Below are 20,534 nucleotides of genomic sequence, written 5' to 3'. Positions count from 1 at the left end.
GTGTTCAGAAACTTCAGATCGTGCAGAATGCAGCTGCGAGAGCAATCATGGGCTTCCCCAAATATGCCCATGTTACACCAACACTCCGCAGTCTGCAATGGTTGCCGATCACTTTCCGGTCACAATTCAAAGTGCTGGTAATGACCTTTAAAGCCCTTCATGGCATTGGAGCAGAATATCTCCGGAACCGCCTTCTACCGCACGAATCCGCCCCGAGTCTTCAGAGAGGGGTAGAGTACAAATCTAATAAATTATCATTATTATTATTATTATTATTATTATTATTATTATTATTATCATCAGTGCTAGGAGGGAATGGAGTTGGAGGAGAAAGAAAGCAGGAGAGGTTTAAGATTTATTAGATTTGTATGCCGCCCCTCTCCGAAGACTCTGGATTCAAATCTGGATTCCACGGAAGAGGAAAGGGAGGATGAGGGGGAGGAAGGAGGGATGTGAGGTTCTTTGTGCTTTTTAAACTTGGTTCTCTCGTAGACATTTTGGGACCCAACTAGGGAATATCATCACTGCTAGGTGGGAGTGGACTTGGAGGAAGAGGAAGGCAGGAGAGGAAAGGGAGGAGGAGGAGGAGGGAGGTGAGTTTCTTCAGGCTCTCTAAGCTTGTTTGTTCTCTTGCAGACATTTTGGGACACAACTAGGTAACATCATCAATAGAGTTGGAGGAGGAGGAAGGCGGGAGAGAAAAGGGAGGATAAGAGGGAGGGAGAAGGAGGGATGTGAGGTTCTTCGTACCCTCTTAAGCTTGGCTGTTCTCTCACAGACATTTTGGGACCCAACTAGGGAACATCATCAGTGCTAGGAGGGAATGGCCTTTGCTCTCTGATTAGACACCGTGACTCCATTAAAGGACAATGTAAACAAGAAGAAAACCACAATCCCACCAACATTGACCGGGCAAGGTAGCATATATAAACAGAAGGCAAAGACATAGATGAAATAGGGGACAGAAATTGTCCTTTATCTCCAAAGTTTTAATAGAGACAATTGTGGGTAGACAGACACAACCGAAGTGAAGCAGAAATCATTTCCTACCTTTCTCCCAACTGGAAACTTGTTCCATTTATTGTCACATGGGCCTTTGTGCATAGAGACCAGACAAATGTAAGTCCTACAACCACATTTTCAATCGTTCGCATTCAAAATCAAATCTCCAAAGTGCAGAATTCTGCACTTTCCTCAAATTTTTAATCAACGGTCCACAAAGCGTCAACGACGTCTTCTATGGTCAGATTTGGAGGCATCTCACTAGCTTTAAGAGGTGGGCATCAAAGATGCCCATGAAATGCTCTACTGCTGGTTAAACACACAGGAGCATGGAAAGCTGCTCTCCTTCACACACTGCGCACGCCGACAGCTGCCAGGGGAGTCCACACCAGGGGTTGGCTTCAGTTGTCCACCACTTTCTTCATGAACCACATTTCTTCAGCGGTCAAGGGTTTCAAATCGAAGCCTTTCAGTTCTGGTTTTCCTTCAAAGGAAAAATTATTAAACCATTAGGAGCCAGTTTGGTTTAGTGGCTAAGGCACCAGGCTAACAACTTTTGGCCAATCACCAGGAGACGGTGAGTTCCAGTCCTGCCGGAGGTAGGAAAACTGGCTGAGTGACCTTGCGTCAGCCCCGGTCTCTCAGCCCACCTCCTCTCACAAAGTTGTTGTGAGCAAAATAGGAAGGAGAATTAGGGATGTATACAAATAACATATAAAATGCCACCCCTCTCCGGGTCCCCAGAGAGGGGCAGCATACAAGTCTAATTAATTAATTAATTAATTAATTAATTAATTAATTAATAAACAAACAAACAAATAAAAATAATAGTCATTTATTTATTTATTTATTAATCAGATTTGTATGCCACCCCTCTCCACAGACTCGGGGCGGCTCACAGCAACAGTAATACAATGTAAACAAATCTAATATTTAAGTTAATTTAAAACTCCAATTTAGAAACCAATCATACATACTAACATACCATGCATAAATTTTATAAGCCTAGGGGAGAGAAAGTCACAGTTCCCCCATGCCTGACGACAGAGGTGGGTTTTAAGGAGCTTATGAAAGGCAAGGAGGGTGGGGGCAACTCTGATATCCGGGGGGAGTTGGTTCCAAAGGGTCGGGGCCGCCACAGAGAAGGCTTCCCCTGGGTCCCGCCAAACGACATTGTTTAGTTGACGGGACCCAGAGAAGGCCAACTCTGTGGGACCTAACTGGTCGCTGGGATTCGTGCAGCAGAAGGTGGTCCCAGAGATATTCTGGTCCGATGCCATGAAGGGCTTTATAGGTCATGACCAACACTGAATTGTGACCGGAAACTGATCGGCAACCAATGCAGACTGCGGAGTGTTGGTGTTACATGGGCATACTTAAGAAAGTACATGATAGCTCTCGCAGCTGCATTCTGCATGATCTGAAGTTGAATAAAATTCATGGATGCTGAATAAAATTAAGAAATAAAAATAACATTTAGGAGAGGAGCCTAAATCTTCTCCCTCCCAGTCTACCACATCGCGTCTGGGAATGGCTCAAAGACACTACTATGAATTTGGGGGGCAGGGGGGGGGGGGGGGTGGCAAGGAGATGCCATTCACACAACTAGCCAAGTGAAAAGGTGAAGAAAATGTACTCAGGTTTCCTCTCGAATCAGGTGAGGTAGCCAGGTGGATACGTAATAATAATAATAACAAGAATTGGAAGGGACCTTGGAGGTCTTCTAGTCCAACCCCCTGCTTAGGCAGGAAACCCTACGCTACTTCAGACAGATGGATATCCAACATCTGCTTAAAAACCTCCAGTGTTAGACCACTCACAACTTCTGGTGGCAGGGTGTTCCACTGGTTAATTATTCTGTCAGGAAATTCCTTCTTAATTCCACGTTGCTTCTTTCCTTGTTTAGTTTCCACCCATTACTTCTTGTTCTCAGGTGCTTTGGAGAATAGCTTGACTCCGTCTTCTTTGTGGCAACCCCTGAGATATTGGAAGGCTGCTATCATGTCTCCCCTGGTCCTTCTCTTCATTAAACCAGCCCTGCCCTGTCCCTGCAACCGTTCTTCATATGTTTTAGCCTCCAGTCCCCTCATCCTCTTTGTTGATCTTCTCCACACTCTTTCCAGAGTCTCAACATCCCTTTTGCATCGTGGCGACCAAAACTGAATGCCGGATTCCAAGCCCTCACCAAGGGCTTATAAAGTGGTATTAACCCTTCACATGATCTTGATTCTCCCTCTGTTGATGCAGCCTAGAACTGTGTTGGCTTTTTGGGCAGCTGCTGCACACAGCTGGATGCTATTTCAATGGTTGCCCACTAGGATGCCAAGATCCCTCTCGCAGTTACTACTGTTGAGCCAGGTACCACATCTACTGTACCTGTGCGTTTTGTTTTCCTTGCCTAAATGTCTTACCTACCTTGAGCCTCCATGAGATGGCTGACTTTCGCTTTGAGCTCCTGCTGCAATTTCGCAATTTCTTCCTCCAGCAGCTCTTGATCTGCGGAAAGATGAGGGGAGGAACCGGCCGTTGGTGAGATAGATTGAAAGCCCGAACAGATGCTTACTGGCATTAACCCCATTAACGCATTCAAATTAATTCATTCCATTCATTAGTTAAAATTCCATTAATGAATTCAAAATAAATACATTCGAATTTAATTCCATTCGTTCAAATCAATCCAGGTAGCCATTCGTTTAGCCACTGCTCAAAAGTGGCCAACACTGAAAAAAGTGACTTATGACTGGTATTCACACTTACGACTGCTGATGTTTCGGCATTCCCATGCTCCCGTGATCGAAATTCAGTTGAATGGCAACTGGCCCAGACTTATGACAGTTGCAACGTCACATGACCACCGTTTGTGACCTACCCAGGCTGGCTTCTGACAGGCAAATCAAAGGGGGGAGGGGGGCTGGATTCACTTAATGACTATGTACTGCCCAGCCTTACCAGAAGCAAGGAACAGACTGCTTGTCACGAAAAAAACCCTCTTGTGAGTAGAAACAAAGAAGATTGACAGCAGAAAAAGACCTCATGGTCCATCTAGTCTGCCCTTATACTATTTCCTGAATTTTATCTTACAATGGATATATGTTTATCCCAGGCATTTTTTAAATTCAGTGACTGTGGATTTACCAACCATGTCTGCTGGACGTTTGTTCCAAGCATCTACTACTCTTTCAGTCAAATCATATTTTCTCACATTCCTGCTGACCTTTCCAACTAACCTCAGATTGTGCCCCCGTTCTTGTGTTCACTTTCCTATTGAAAACACTTCCCTCCTGAACCTTTTAACATATTTAAATGTTTCGATCATGTCCCCCTTTCCCTTCTGTCCTCCAGACTATACAGATTGAGTCCATGAAGTCTTTCCTGATACGTTTGATGCTTAAGACCTTCCACCATTTTTGTAGCCCGTCTTTGGACACGTTCAATTTTGTCAATATCTTTTTGTAGGTGAGGTCTCCAGAACTGAACATATTGTTCCAAATGGGGCCTCACCAGTGCATTTACCTGGCATTTACCTACTGAAATGTCCAGACAAGAAGTCCTTCAAGGAGTTTAACGGCACCAACAGACCTTATCAGTTCCCTGCTGATGTCGCATAATAAGTTCTGGCAAGCAGTCTTACAATGCATGAAACACAATGAGCAAAATCTTCAGAAATACGAACTGTTGTCTCCAATGACCACAACTCCCCTTCCCTTCTATTTATTCCCCAGCCAGGGAGGGGCCATTCAGCATCCATGTGACCTTTGCTTCCCAAATTGACTCCATGTCCCCCTGTTGCTCTCCTCTCCTAACTGCTCTGCACATAGGTGGATCTGGAACGGGCCCCAGCTGTTCTTCCTCCCCACTTATTTCCGACTCCAAAGGCAGCTGGGAAATGTCGGACAGCCCTGGCTCTATCTCTGCACCTGATGCGGAGCATCCATCCGAGCCTTCCCCAGGCTTCAGAACTGGCTCAAGTTCCTACCCAACCTCCTCATTGTCCGACTCTGCCACCAGCTCTGCAACTGCAGCTTCGCTTAGCTACTGTGTCAAAAACTATCGTAAGTAGGAGCCAAGCTCATTTAACAGCTGCCTTGCTTAGCAATGGAGATTTTGGGCTCAATTGTGGTGGTAAGGATTAGCTATATCTCCTGGTTTCCCTCAGCAATGCAGCTATGGTGATAAAAGTGCCTTTTTTCTTATATTACTGATCCTACCCTACAGGGGTGGTGCCCCCAATCCATCCGTCCATATTAGTAGTCATGGCTCTTCAAGATTGGGCTGGTCCTCCCTTCCCTTTGTGACTTATACATGTTCTCTGTCCCTTTCTGTCTTTCCTTTCTTGTTTGTTTTCTCTCTCTTTCTCTTTCTATCTATCCTTTCTTCTCCCCCTTTCCTATCTCTTCCTTTCCTTTCCTCTCTTCCTTTGTTCTCTGATTCTTTCCTTTACTCTCTCTCTTTCATTTCCCCTCTCTCCCTTCTTCTCTCTCTCCCCTTTCCTTTCTTTCTTTCCTTTCTCTTCTTTCCTATCCTCTCTCTCTTCCTTTGCTTTCCTCTCCTCTCCTTTCCTCTTCCTTTGCTCTCTCATTCTTTCATTTCCCCACTCTCCTTTTTTCTTTCCCCTTTTCTATCCTTTCTCTCCTTTCCTATCCTTTTCTTTCCTCTCTTCCTTTGCTCTCCCATTCTTTCCTTTACTCTCTATCCCTTTCATTTCTTCTCTCTCTCCTATCACTTTCTTTCCTTTCCTTTCTCTCCTTTCCTACCCTATCTCTTCCCTTTTCTCTCTCTTTCCTTGTTCTCCCATTCTTTTCTCTCCTATCTCTTTCCTCTCCTCTCATTCTTCCTTTTTCTCTCTCTCTCTCCCTCCTTTCCTTTCTTATCTCTCTTTCCCTCCCTATCCTTTCCCTTCCCTTCATTTCCCCCTCTCTCTCCCTGTCTCTCTCTCTCTCACACACACATATACAGTGTAACCCCTCGCAGGTAGCCGAGAACACGTCTGAATTTTTAATTTAATTTAAGTTATGTAATTTATTTGATTATATTCCGCCCGATCCCATGGGACTCAGGGCGGCTGTGGAGTCATTCCCATTGTCCACGTTGTGCAAATTGCAGCCAAAGGTTCTGAAAAGCTGAGACGCTTAAGACAGGCAGGTGGCTTCGGTTTGGTTGTCTTCTCTTGACAAAGAGGTCTTCTCACACAGGACTGCAGGTGGCTCCTGAGAGAGGCTGAGGGTGCCAGGACTGGCACCGCTTTCTAACAGCCTGGGAAGCCCTTATGCCACCCTCACGAGAAGGCATGGGGGGAACGGCCCAATCTGCTTCCTAAATATGCCGATCCTCCCACGGGGGGTGGGGGGGTGGAGGAAAAAAGCAGGGAGGTGGGAGGCGGACGAACCAAAAGGAACAAAAGCTTTGTATTCTCTCTACAAATACAAATCTAATAAATTATTATTATTATTATTTCTCTCTGATTGGAAAATAACATATAGCTATATTACGGGAGATTGTGATCCCCTTATATAGAGCGCTGGTGAGACCCCATTTGGAAGACTGTGTTCAGTTCTGGAGACCTCACCTACAAAAAGATATTGACAAAATTGAACGGGTCCAAAGACGGGCTACAAGAATGGTGGAAGGTCTTAAGCATAAAACGTATCAGGAAAGACTTCATGAACTCAATCTGTCTAGTCTGGAGGACAGAAGGAAAAGGGGGGACATGATCGAAACATTTAAATATATTAAAGGGTTAAATAAGGTCCAGGAGGGAAGTGTTTTTAATAGGAAAGTGAACACAAGAACAAGGGGACACAATCTGAAGTTAGCTGGGGGAAAGATCAAAAGCAACATGAGAAAATATTATTTCACTGAAAGAGTAGTAGATCCTTGGAACAAACTTCCAGCAGACATGGTTGGTAAATCCACAGGAAATGAATTTAAACATGCCTGGGATAAACATAGATCCATCCTAAGATAAAATACAGAAAATAGTATAAGGGCAGACTAGATGGACCATGGGGTCTTTTTCTGCCGTCAGACTTCTATGTTTCTATAATCTAATTTAGCCCTTGGCCCGTTCAGTTCTACAAGGGGAGCCATGGGGGGTCAAAGCAATGGAAACTGCAGTTTAATGTTTCCAAATGTAAAATAATGCACTTGGGGAAAAGGAATCCTCAATCTGAGTATTGCATTGGCAGTTCTGTGTTAGCAAAAACTTCAGAAGAGAAGGATTTAGGGGTGGTGATTTCTGACAGCCTCAAAATGGGTGAGCAGTGCGGTCAGGCGGTAGGGAAAGCAAGTAGGATGCTTGGCTGCATAGCTAGAGGTATAACAAGCAGGAAGAGGGAGATTGTGATCCTGCTATATAGAGCGCTGGTGAGACCCCATTTGGAATAATACTGTGTTCAGTTCTGGAGACCCCACCTACAAAAAATTGGATCAAATTGAACAGGTCCAAAGACAAGCTACAAAAATGGTGGAAGGTTTTAAGCATCAAACTGATCAGGAAAGACTTCATGGACTCCATCTGTATAGTCTGGAGGACAGAAGGAAAAGGGGGGAGATAAGTCTGGGATAAACATAGATCCATCCTAAGATAAAATACAGGAAATAGTACAAGGGCTGTGTCAGTTTTTACTACTGGTGTGGCGTCCTCATCCTACTGGTAGCAACCCGCTATTGATGAGATCTCTTCAGATCCTGAACAGATTCCTACTCAAAGAGATCTCTGCTCACTTGCATGGCAGGTTTAAAAAAAACAACAACCCAGCAGCCAGGGTTCAGGGTCCGGACGGAGGAATATTTGCATTTTCAGGAAATAGTACAAGGGCAGACTAGATGGGCCATGAGTTCTTTTTCTGCCATCAATCGTCTATGTTTGTATGTTTAATTCTGCAAACAGATGGAAGAATTAAATGATTAGGACACTTACCTCTCTGTAGCATCTCCTGGGTTTTTGCTTTTGGAAGCTGTATGAACATACTCCCGAAACAAACCGTGGCTTTTTCTGAAAGCAAGAAAAGAAATTTGTATTTGTATTTATTAGATTTGTATGCCGCCCCTCTCCGAAGACTCGAGGCAGTTAACAACAATAAAAAAGACAATGTGAACAAATCTAATATTAAAAATAATCTAAAAAACCCCAATTTAAGAGACCAATCATACAAACAAGCATACCATGTATAAATTCTATAAGCCTAGGGGGAAGGGAAAATTTCAATTCCCCCATGCCTGACGACAGAGGTGGGTTTTAAGGAGCTTACGAAAGGCAAGGAGGGTGGGGGCAACTCTGATATCTGGGGGGAACTGGTTCCAGAGGGTCGGGGCCGCCACAGAGAAGGCGCTTGCCCTGGGAACTGCCAGACGACATTGTTTAGTCGATGGGATCCGAAGAAGGCCAACTCTGTGGGACCTAACCGGTCGCTGGGATTCGTGTGGCAGAAGGTGGCCCCGGAGATATTCTGGTCCGATGCCATGAAGGGCTTCATAGGTCATAACCAAGACTTTGAATTGTGACCGGAAATTGATCGGCAACCAATGCAGACTGCGGAGTGTTGGTGTAACATGGGCATACCTGGGAAAGCCCATGATTGCTCTTGCAGCTGCATTCTGCACGATCTGGAGTTTCCGAACACTCTTCAAAGGTAGCCCCATGTAGAGAGCATTACAGTAGTCGAACCTCGAGGTGATGAGGGCATGAGTGACTGTGAGCAATGAGTCCCGGTCCAGATAGGGCCGCAACTGGTGCACCAGGCGAACCTGGGCAAACACCCACCTCACCACAGCTGAAAGCATGTTGAATTTATTTATTTATTTATTTATTTATTTATTTATTTATTGGATTTGTATGACGCCCCTCTCCAGAGACTCGGGGCGGCTAACAGCGACAATAAAACAGTGTACAATAGTAATTTGGTATTGATGATTAAAAATCAATTAATATAAAAACCAAACATACATACATACATACCATGCATAGAATTGTAAAGACCTAGGGGGAAAGAGGATCTCAATTCCCCCATGCCTGGCGGCAGAGGTGGGTTTTAAGTTGTTTACGAAAGGCAAGGAGGGTGGGGGCAGTTCTAATCTCTGGGGGGAGTTGGTTCCAGAGGGCTGGGGCCGCCACAGAGAAGGCTCTTCCCCTGGGTCCCGCCAGGCGACATTGCTTAGTTGACGGGACCCGGAGAAGATCCACTCTGTGGGACCTAACTGGTCGCTGGGATTCGTGCAGCAGAAGGCGGTCCCTGAGGTAATCTGGTCCGGTGCCATGAAGGGCTTTATAGGTCATAACCAACACTTTGAATTGTGACCGGAAACTGATCGGCAACCAATGCAGACTGCGGAGTGTTGGTGTAACATGGGCATATTTGGGAAAGCCCATGATTGCTCTTGCAGCTGCATTCTGCACGATCTGAAGTTTCCGAACACTTTTCAAAGGTAGCCCCATGTAGAGAGCATTACAGTAGTCGAGTCTCGAGGTGATGAGGGCATGAGTGACTGTGAGCAGTGACTCCCGGTCCAAGTAGGGTCGCAACTGGTGCACAAGGCGAACCTGGGCAAACGTCTCCCTCGCCACAGCTGAAAGATGTTTCTCTAATGTCAGCTGTGGATCGAGGAGGATGCCCAAGTTGCGGACCCTCTCTGAGGGGGCCAGTGATTCTCCCCCCAGGGTAATGGATGAACAGATGGAGTTGTCCTTGGGAGGTAAGATCCACAGCCACTCCGTCTTGTCTGGGTTGAGTTTGAGCTTGTTGAATTTAAAGCATTAACAATATTTAAAAAATAAATAGATAGATAGACAGACAGACAGACAGACAGACAGACAGACAGACAGACAGACAGACTCACCCACCCACACACCCTATTTTCGTAGTATAAGACGCACTTTAGTTTTTGGGGAAAGAAATAGGGAAAAGAATCTCTTTACCAGGTATTCATCTGGCTAACATCCTTAGTCTGCTCAGCTTCAGCACATTATTTGATCCCCTGGTTAAGGGCTTAAAAAAAACTTTATTCGGAGAGAGTAATAATGAAAGAGCTTGCAAGCCAGTAAGAGCTGGGAACATCATTAACACCTGGTTAGGACTGGAAAGAAACATTTGGAACAAGTTAGGCCAATGGGGGAAAAACCCTGCAAAGATGTAGGGCTTGAAAAACATTGTTCACAGAGAGTAACAAAGAAAGAGCTTGGGCACATTCATAGCACCTGGATAGGGCTGGAAAGAAATATCTGGAGCAAGTAAAGCTATGGGGAAAAAACCCCTACAAAGACAGGGTTTAGAATACATTATTGGTAGAAAGTAACAATGAAAGAGCTTGCAAGCCTCTAAGAGCTGGGAACATTGCTAGCACCTGGTTAGGGCTGGAAAGAAACTTACTCAGAGCAAGATAGAGTAATGAAACAAACCCTGCACAGACTTAGGGCTTGGAAAACATTCTTTCTAGAGAGTAACAATGAAAGAGCCTGCAAGGTAAGAGCTGGGAAGATCGTTACAGCTGGGGGGGGGAAGAGAGCTACATTCAGAGTATAAGATGCACCCTAATTATCAGCCTCTTTTAGGGAGGAAAAAGGTGCATCTTATACACCACAATATACGGTAAGTATAACATTAAAGGGCACCTGTCATTTCAGATCCATCCTGGCAGCACCTCTTAGCGGGCATCTTACCTGCTACCTGCCATGTCCCTCACCTTGTGGTGTCATTACTGCATCACCAGTTGTCCCATTAAAGTGAATGGGACTGTCGGTGAGTCAACAGTGGGTCAGAGGAGGACAAAGACGACAGCTGCCCTTTAAAAATTATATCAAGTTGATTTAAAATCAAGCCTTTTAAATCAAGTCCAGCCTGACCAGAAGGATGGGACAAGAAGCAATGGATGGAAATTAATCAAGGAGAGAAGCAACTTAGATCCAAGGAGAAATTTCCTAACAGTGAGGATAATTAACTAGTGGAACTGCTTGCCACCAGAAGCTGAGAGTGCTCCAACATTAGAAGGTTTTAGGAAAAGACATACAGCCACCTGTCTGAAATGCTACAGGGTCTCCTGCTTAAGCAAGGGGCTGGACTAGAAGACCTCCAAGGTCCCTTATTTATTTATTTGTTTGTTTGTTTGTTTGTTTATTGAATTTGTATGCTGCCCCTCTTACTGTTACACTCCCCCCATGGGGCCAAGGGCCCCTCATCCCACTGAATCAGAGCAGGCCAAGCATATTTATTCCACTTTGCCCCCATTAATGTAAATGTTACGCAATGTCTCAGACTGATTGATGTGGAAAATATTTTCCCCAGAGGAAAAAGGAGATCTGGCTGGCATGAGGACAGACATTAGTCACTGGCGGTAATGTGGATTTAGAAAAAAAAGAGAGAGGAAAAAACTGAGACTGAAGGAGAGAGAGAGAGAGGGAAAGAAAGGAAGGAAGGAAGGAAGGGACAAAGATAGAAGAGAGGAAAAGAAAGAAAGAAAAAAGGAAGGAAGGAAGGAGGGGGAGGGAAGGAGGAAGAGAGACAAACATTGAAGAGAGGAAAAGAAGGAGACTGAAGGAGACTGAAGGAGAGTAGGAGAGAGGAAAAGAAAGAAAGAAAGAAACAAAAATAGAAGAGAGGAAAAGAATGAGACTGAAGGAGAGAGAGAGAGAGAGAGAAAGAAAAGGGAGGAAGGAAGGAGGAAGGGAGGAAGGGAGACAAAGATAGAGAGAAACAGAGAAAGAGAGAGAGAGAGGGGAAAAAGAGAAAGAGGGAGAGAGGGGGAAAGAGATAAAAAGGGAGACAAAGAGAAGAGAGACCAAGCAAGAAACAGAGAAAGAGAAAGGGAAAGAGAGAGGGCATGTGTAAATCACAAAAGGAAGGAATGACCTGCACAATTTTGAAGAATTGTCAGAGAGGCTCCCAATCCCCCCACCCATTCTCTGATGGGGTCGTAACCCTCTATGGTTTCTTTTAAAAATAGCATTTAAAAATGTTCTGCAGACAAGCGGCATTTCAATAAAAGAAAAAAACAACAACCTCTGAGCCAGACCAAGGCCCAGAACAAGTTGCACTGCCTACTACCTACACCTTCTTGCTACGCAACAAGAAAAATCGTTTCAGCAAAGATGCCAAAAAGAAGAGAAAATCTGGGGTTTTTTGGCCTTGGATGCAATTTATTAGACAAGTGGTTTAAAAAAACCCCCCGATGTATTAAAAAAATATTCCCCATATTCTCTGACTCAGCAAGAACATTTTCATGTCTCCAGTCATTTTTCCAGCTCCTGCCATCCTTTAAAGCCTCCAGAAAGATGATAGCGCAAGCAGACATCTAAGCAATTTAAACAAAACCTTAAAGGACGTTAAAAATCTAGACAAAATGAAAAAAATATATAATAATGACTTCAGGATTGGGCGGAATACAAATTTATTGATCTATCTATCTATCTATCTATCTACCTACCTACCTACCTACCTACCTACACCTACCTCTATCTATCTATCTATCTATCTATCTATCTATCTATCTATCTATCTATCTATACCTATCTCTATCTATCTATCTATCTATCTATCTATCTATCTATCTATCTATCTATCTATCTATACCTATCTCTATCTATCTATCTATCTATCTATCTATCTATCTATCTATCTATCTATCTATCTATCTATCTATCTATCTATACCTATCTCTATCTATCTATCTATCTATCTATCTATCTATCTATCTATCTATCTATACCTATCTCTATCTATCTATCTATCTATCTATCTATCTATACCTATCTCTATCTATCTATCTATCTATCTATCTATCTATCTATCTATCTACCTACCTACCTACCTGATAAGAAAGATAGATTGATAGATAGGTAGGTACGTAGGTAGATAGATATAGATAGATAAGATAGATGATAGATAAGATAGATGGATAGATAGGTAGGTACATAGGTAGGTAGATAGACAGATTAGGTAGGGAGGGGGGGAGGTAAATAGAATAGAATAGAATAGAATTTTATTGGCCAAGTGTGATTGGACATACAAGGAATTTGTCTTGGTGCAGATGCTCTCAGTGTACATAAAAGAAAAAGATATATTTGTCAAGAATCATGTGGTACGACACTTAATGATTGTCATAGGGGTCAAATAAGCAACGAAGAAGCAATCAATATTAATAAAAAATCTTAGGATGCAAGCAACAAGTTACAGTCATGCAGTCTTAAGTGGGAGGAAATGGGTGATAGGAATGATGTAATATAATGATGTAATATAGATGATAGATAAGATAGATAGGTAGGTAGGTAGGTAAAAACGTGTGTCTTATTCTCTGAAAAATACAGTAATTTGCTTTATTATGTGAGAAAGTACATCTTTTTTTAAAAAAAATCTTTATTAAATGTAAGTATAAGAAAAGACAAACAAACATACTACAAGACAAACAACAGAGAGAAAATTAAATACTGTACGTACAAATCTTTATCAGAAAAATTTGAAGACAAAGCATTTAACATGAAGGTCAACCATCTTGTTGACTATTGTTTCCTACGGCCTTTTTGTGGTGTCCTATAATTATCCTAGATACTTAATATATACTTCTTTTATGATCGTACATCTTGTGGTACATCTTGAGCTTACCCATTTTGCTCAGGAGTTGCTGAATTTGGAAAAAAAGGAAAAAAAGAAGGAAGATGAACAGCCCTGACAATGGAGGTATTTTTTTCCTGTCCTGGCAACAATCAGGTTCCATTCAATTTAGCCAGTTAACATCTGCCACAATTAGCTGCTTTTGTAACATGGGAGCTCGTTCTTCACTTCGGGCCAAGAAATATTTTCTTCCACAGTTGATTTGTGGGCTTGAATCATCCGCGGAAGAAATTATTCCAAGTTATAAAACTCTCCCCACCTCCTTTCCACCCAATTTCCGGCAGTCTACTTTCTTTCATTCTTAGATGCTCTTCCAGCTTAGTTAAAGGTGGCTAGGAATGATGGCAGAGACTGGGTTTGGCCAGTTTAAAGAAAAGAAGGACCAGGGATGACAAGATAGTAGTCTTCCAATATTTGAGGGGTTGCCACAAAGAAGAGGGAGTCATTCTATTCTCCAAAGCACCTGAGGATAGAACAAGAAGCAAGATTCGCCTCTCTTCAGCCTTGAAAGACAGTGTTTAAGGGGTGACTTGATCAAAGTGTATGAATAATAATAATAATAATAATAATAATAATAATAATAATAATAATTTATTGGATTTGTATGCCATCCCTCTCCGCAGACTCAGGGCGGCTAACAACAATAATAAACACAACATGTACAATCCAATAATAAAAACAACTACAAACCCCTATTATAAAACCAAACATACACACAAACATACCATTCATAACTTGTAATGGCCTAGGGGGAAGAGCTATCTCAACTCCCCCATGCCTGGCGGTATAAATGAGTCTTGAGTAGTTTACGAAAGACAAGGAGGGCGGGAGCAGTTCTAATCTCTGGGGGGAGTTGGTTCCAGAGGGCTGGGACCGCCACAGAGAAGGCTCTTCCCCTGGGGCCCGCCAAACGACATTGTTTAGTCGACGGGACCTGGAGAAGGCCAACTCTGTGGGACCTTATCGGTCGCTGGGATTCGTGCGGTAGCAGGCGGTTCCAGAGGTAATCTGGTCCATTGCCATGTAGGGCTTTAAAGGTCATGACCAACGCTTTGAATTGTGACCGGAAACTGATCGGCAGCCATTGCAAGCCACAGAGTGTTGAAGAAACATGGGCAAATCTTGGAAGCCGCACGATGGCTCTCGCGGCCGCGTTCTGCACGATCTGAAGTTTCCGAACACTTTTCAGAGGTAGCCCCATGTAGAGAGCATTGCAGTAATCAAACCTCGAGGTGATGAGGGCATGAGTGACTGTGAGCAATGACTCCCTGTCCAAATAGGGCCGCAACTGGTGCACCAGGCAAACCTGGGCAAATGCCCTCCTCGCCACAGCCGAAAGATGATGTTCCAATGTCAGCTGTGGATCGAGGAGGACACCCAAGTTGCGAACCCTCTCTGAGGGGGTCAGTAGTTCCGCCCCCCCCCCCCTGGGTAATGGATGGACAGATGGAATTGTCCTTGGGAGGCAAGACCCACAGGCACTCCATCTTGTCTGGGTTGAGTTTGAGTTTGTTGACACCCATCCAGGCCCCAACAGCCTCCAGGCACCGGCACATCACTTTCACTGCTTCGAAATCCTGCATGGGATAGAAAAGGTGGATAGAGAAAAATCCTTTTCTCTATCACACAATACTAGGACGAGGGGTCTCTCCCTAAAGCTCATAGGTAAGAAAGTGAGGAAAAAGAAAGGGAAATACTTCTTCACCCAGAGGGTCCTTGGTTGATGGAATTCCTGTCCAGAAGAGGTCATAACAGCTGTCAGCCTTCAAGGCAGGATTAGACAAATTCAGGGATGCCAAGTGTATCATAGGTGGTTATTGAAACAGATGTCCATGTGCCGCCTCTGTTGGTTGAGGCAGGCAGGGTTCCCTTGGGTCCCATTTGTTGGGGGTCAAGGGAAAGGGAGGATTTTGCCTTCTCTTTCTTCTCAAGATCCCTATAGACAATTGGTGGGTCCCTGAGTGACACAGAATGCTGGACTCGATGGGCTTTGGCCCGATTCAGCATGGCTCTTCTTAGATTCTTACCCGCCAACATTGGTCTAGAACAGCGGTCCCCAACCATGGCAACTAAGACTTGTGGACTTCAACTCCCAGAATTCCTCAGCCAGCTTTGGCTGAGGAATTGTGGGAGTTGAAGTCCACAACTCTTAAAGTTGCCAAAGTTGGGAGACCCCTGCTCAAGTGATGGGAAGTGGATGCATTTATTTTTTTTAGAAAAAGCGAATAGAGGTAGCCCTTGTCTCATCATCACAATTTGGACCAAAATTACTGCCATTAGTCGTTGCAGTCCTATGTCAAACCAGATCCAACATTATGACAATTTTGGCAATGGTTGTTAGAAACATAGAAACATAGAAGATTGACAGCAGAAAAAGACCTCCTGGTCCATCTAGTCTGCCCTTATACTATTTCCTTTATTTTGTCTTAGAATGGATTTATGGTAATCCCAGACATGTTTCAATTCAGTTACTGTGGATTTACCAACCACGTCTGCTGGAAGTTTGTTCCAAGCATCTACAGTGGAACCCCGACATAAGAGCTGCTCTACTTAAGAGCAACTCGAGATAAGAGCTGGGAGGGGAGAGATATTTTTGTTCTACTTACAAGCCCAAATTCGAGATACAAGCGCCAAGGAGCTGTCTCCTGAAGCCAAACGCTAACTTCCGCGTTCGGCTTCAGGAGACAGCTGCGAAGCGGCGCGCGTGTTTTAAAAGGTTGCAGCCGGCCTGGGGGGCTCGGGGGGGTGCTTGCAGCTTTCTTTCTTGCTCTTTTTCTTTCTCTCTTTTACCTTCCCTTCCTCTATTTCTTCTTTTCTTTCTCCTTCCCACCTTCTTCCCTCCCTCCCTCCCTTCACTCATTCCTCTCTTACTCTCCCCTTTCATAAGTTTCCTTGCTTCCTTCCTCTGTTCCTGTCCCTTCCCCCCTTCTTTCTTTCTTTCTTTCTTTCTTGCTCTTTTTCTTTCTCTCTTTTACCTTCCCTTCCTCTATTTCTTCTTTTCTTTCTCCTTCCCACCTTCTTCCTTCCCTCCCTCCCTTCACTCATTCCTCTCTTACTCTCCCCTTTCATAAGTTTCCTTGCTTCCTTCCTCTGTTCCTGTCCCTTCCCCCTTTCTTTCTTTCTTTCTTTCTTGCTCTTTTTCTTTCTCTCTTTTACCTTCCCTTCCTCTATTTCTTCTTTTCTTTCTCCTTCCCACCTTCTTCCCTCCCTCCCTCCCTTCATTCATTCCTCTCTTACTCTCCCCTTTCATAAGTTTCCTTGCTTCCTTCCTCTGTTCCTGTCCCTTCCCCCCTTCTTTCTTTCTTTCTTTCTTTCTTTCTTGCTCTTTTTCTTTCTCTCTTTTACCTTCCCTTCCTCTATTTCTTCTTTTCTTTCTCCTTCCCACCTTCTTCCTTCCCTCCCTCCCTTCACTCATTCCTCTCTTACTCTCCCCTTTCATAAGTTTCCTTGCTTCCTTCCTCTGTTCCTGTCCCTTCCCCCTTTCTTTCTTTCTTTCTTTCTTGCTCTTTTTCTTTCTCTCTTTTACCTTCCCTTCCTCTATTTCTTCTTTTCTTTCTCCTTCCCACCTTCTTCCCTCCCTCCCTCCCTTCATTCATTCCTCTCTTACTCTCCCCTTTCATAAGTTTCCTTGCTTCCTTCCTCTGTTCCTGTCCCTTCCCTCTTTCTTTCCTTCCTTCCTTCCCACCCTCCATCCATTCATTCACCCATTCCTCTCTTGATCGCTTAAAGCCGGTCCCTGGTGCAAAAAGGGTTGGGGACCTCTGTCCTACAGGATTGGGTGGCAGAGAAGTTGAACATATGTAAATTTAAAAGTTTAAGAAAGTTTACAAGTTAAGTGAAAGAAACTTCATTATTCATTTATATGTACATGTACATTTCTTCATTAAAAACATGTCTTTCTGCATAATTTAGACTAACTTTGTGAGTTTTTTGAGGGCTGGAACCAATTAAAATTATTTACATTAATTCCTATGGGGAAAAGTCGTTCGAGATAAGAGCTGCTCGACTTAAGAGCCCAGGTCCGGAACGAATTAAACTCGTATCTCGAGGTACCACTGTACTACGCTTTCAGTAAAATAATATTTTCTCACGTTGCTTCTGATCTTTCCCCCAACTAACCTCAGATTTTGCCCCCTTGTCCTTGTGTTCACTTTCCTATTAATAACACTTCCCTCCTGAACCTTATTTAACCCTTTCACATATTTAAATGTTTCAATCATTTCCCCCCTTTCCCTTCTGTTCTCCAGACTAATCAGATTGAGTTCAAGCAAATGTAGCTTCCCCAGTGAGTGTATTTTCTTTTGGCCATAAATCATCAAAAAAAGTAAAAAATCATGATCATGTAACCACAGGATGCTGCAACTGGTTGTACATGGCATCCTGCTTGTCAAGTGCCCAAATTGCAATTGTATGAGTTCAGGGATGGTGCAATAATTTTTAAGTGCAAGTTCAGGTTCTAAGTCACTTTATTTGACAGACCAAGTCAGTGTATTTGAATGCTGGTGACTTTTAGATGGGTGGACCAACTCCCAGAATTCTGGGAGTTGATCCACCCCCCTTAAAAAATATCCAAAGTTAAATAATAATAACAGAGTTGGAAGGGACCTTGGAGGTCTTCTAGTCCAACCCCCAACATCTGTTTAAAAACTTCCAGTGTTGGAGCATTCACAACTTCTGGAGGCAACTTCTGTTCCACTGATCAACTGTTCTGACTGTCAGGAAATTTCTCCTTAGTTCTAAGTTACTTCTACTTAGTTGAGAAGCACATTACCAGTCTGTTAAATATAAGATGAATTATGATCAGAATCACTCAGGGAAGGTTAAGAGGGAGGAGGAGGAGAAAGTAGAAAAGGGGAGGAAGGGGAGAAGGAGAGGAAGGAGGTAGGTAGGAAGGAGGAGAGAAGGAGAAAAAAGGAAGAAGGAAAAGAGGAAGACAGAGGGAGGGGAGTGTTATGAAATGAGAGACCAGCAATACAAGTACAATAGGTGCAAAATTAGGATATTGATTTACGATATATTGGATAGAAATTTTATTTATTTTATTTATTGGATTTGTATGCCGCCCCTCTCCGCAGACTCGGGGCGGCTAACAACAATGATAAAAAACAACATGTAACAATCCAATTTAATAAAACAACTAAAAACCCTTATTATAAAAACCAAACATACACACAAACATACCATACATAACTTGTAATGGCCTAGGGGAAGGAATATCCTAACTCCCCCATGCCTGGCGACAAAGGTGGGTCTTGAGTAATTTGCGAAAGACAAGGAGGGTGGGGGGCGTTCTAATCTCTGGGGGGAGTTGATTCCAGAGGGCCGGTGCCGCCACAGAGAAGGCTCTTCCCATGGGGCCCACCAAACGGCATTGTTTGGTCGACGGGACCCGGAGAAATGTATAACTATGTATATTTTCATATGATTTATGGCATATGGATGGATGTATATATAATACATAATCATATAAACTGTGAAAAGAAATACAATTTTCCAGAGAGAGAGAGAAAGAGAAACACTACTAGGCTAAGCCAGTACAACATCAGATGGTTGTAAAATCTGACTTCTTCACACAATTCCAGAAGAAAAACTCACCAGCACAATTCAATTCCTTGCTCAGAGCTCTGAAGGCTTCCCGATTCTGGTTACGTTTCTGATTGAGATCTACAATCTGTAAGAGACAAGGATTAAAACCTCAAGCTAGTCTTGCTTATTCCCCTCCGCAGACTGGACAAACTATCTTTATTCATTTATATCTGAGTAGTTCTCTATTTAAAAACCAGCAATGCCATTCAGAGTCACTTTGGAGGGGAAAGAGCGGAGTCTTTTGTGAGTTGGGCCGCATATAAGTAAAATAAAATAAATACCAATAAATGTCGTTATGGGGTGGTCACTCTCCCTGTGTAGAAGTTTTAAAATAAGAGGCTTTGCAGATATTTTCCCCGGAGTGCACGCGTGGGGCCTTGTCGGTGCCCATTGGTTAGGGGTGGACTGGACGACCGTGGGGGGGCCCTTCCGAGGTGGCCTGAGGGAGAGGGGTGCTGCTCCCCCACAAGTTTTACAATATTTAACCTTGTTTTATATATTTTATATTATATGGTTTCGAGGGGGAGGGGAGATGGAAACTCCGTTCAGGCGCGGATTTGGAGGGAGCAGACATAGGACTACAGTTCCCATCATGCCTCGCGGCTCCAATTCGCGCCCCCTACCCCCGAACGGCGTTCCCCGGCCTACCTGTTGTCTAGTGGCCATCACCTCCTCGGCCAGCGTCTCCACCTCGGCCAAGTAGCGGAGCACGAAGTCCGGATCCCCACCGGCCATCGCGCCGAATCTCGAAGGAAGAGCGACGCGGCGCGACTGGACATGGTGGGGCCTAGTCGGCGCAGGCGCCTGAGCCGGGCCGTTGCCATGGCGACCCGCCAGGTTTTTGAGGCCTACTCCAGGACTTCGCGGGCCTCCTTCACCGAGCTGGGAAGGAAGGCGGCCCGCTAACCGGCTTTGTTTTTTTTTGTTTTTTTTTAAAAATTATTTATTTATGTATTTATTTTTATTTATTTTGTCCAATACACAATAATACACAATGAAGGTAATAGGGGACACCTTCGAGGAAATAGAATTAGAGAAAGAATAGAAGAGAGAATATAGGATAAAATAAATCGATTGGAGAATAGAAGATATATGGATAGAAAAGAAGATATTTATTTATTTATTTAATTGTTTGTTTTGTCCAATACACAATAATACACAATGAGGGTTATAGAGGATATAATCAGGTAGAATGTATTAAAGGGAGAATAGAGGAGAAAATAAAGGAGTAAATGTTTCTATGTTCCTATTTTTCCATGTTTCTAAAATATAACCATGAGAGAATAGCAGAAAAACATATAGGGATAGAAGAGAAGATATAGGCGAGACTATAGGACAGGGGACGGA

General features: G+C 43.7%; 2 protein-coding genes across 3 annotated transcripts in view; one reads left to right on the top strand and one right to left on the bottom strand.

The window, feature by feature from the left end:
• The window catches only part of TTLL9 (tubulin tyrosine ligase like 9), a 42,898-nt gene extending 39,648 nt beyond the window's left edge, over positions 1-3,250 (top strand). Inside the window, exon 12 of one of the 2 annotated variants that reach the window (XM_070744351.1) lies at positions 2,936-3,250. In XM_070744351.1, coding sequence (XP_070600452.1) covers positions 2,936-3,165 — 230 coding nt within the window. In that variant the 3' untranslated portion in view covers positions 3,166-3,250. The remainder of the gene's footprint in view (positions 1-2,935) is intronic. The other variant, XM_070744349.1, reaches the window with a different exon arrangement.
• On the bottom strand, positions 956-19,991 carry PDRG1 (p53 and DNA damage regulated 1). The gene is made up of 5 exons (XM_070744355.1): positions 19,836-19,991; positions 19,197-19,272; positions 7,922-7,996; positions 3,418-3,498; positions 956-1,486 (listed from the first exon to the last, which is right to left on the bottom strand). The coding sequence occupies exons 1-5, from the start codon at positions 19,920-19,922 to the stop codon at positions 1,404-1,406; spliced, it is 402 nt and encodes a 133-aa protein (XP_070600456.1). The 5' UTR covers positions 19,923-19,991; the 3' UTR covers positions 956-1,403.
• Between the last annotated feature and the right edge of the window lie 543 nt (positions 19,992-20,534).

The sequence above is a fragment of the Erythrolamprus reginae genome, chromosome 3 (assembly GCF_031021105.1).
Source record: "Erythrolamprus reginae isolate rEryReg1 chromosome 3, rEryReg1.hap1, whole genome shotgun sequence".
In the NCBI taxonomy this organism is placed as follows: domain Eukaryota; kingdom Metazoa; phylum Chordata; class Lepidosauria; order Squamata; family Dipsadidae; genus Erythrolamprus; species Erythrolamprus reginae.
Note: the sequence above shows the minus strand (reverse complement) of the source record. Positions and strands in the feature narration are given on the sequence as shown.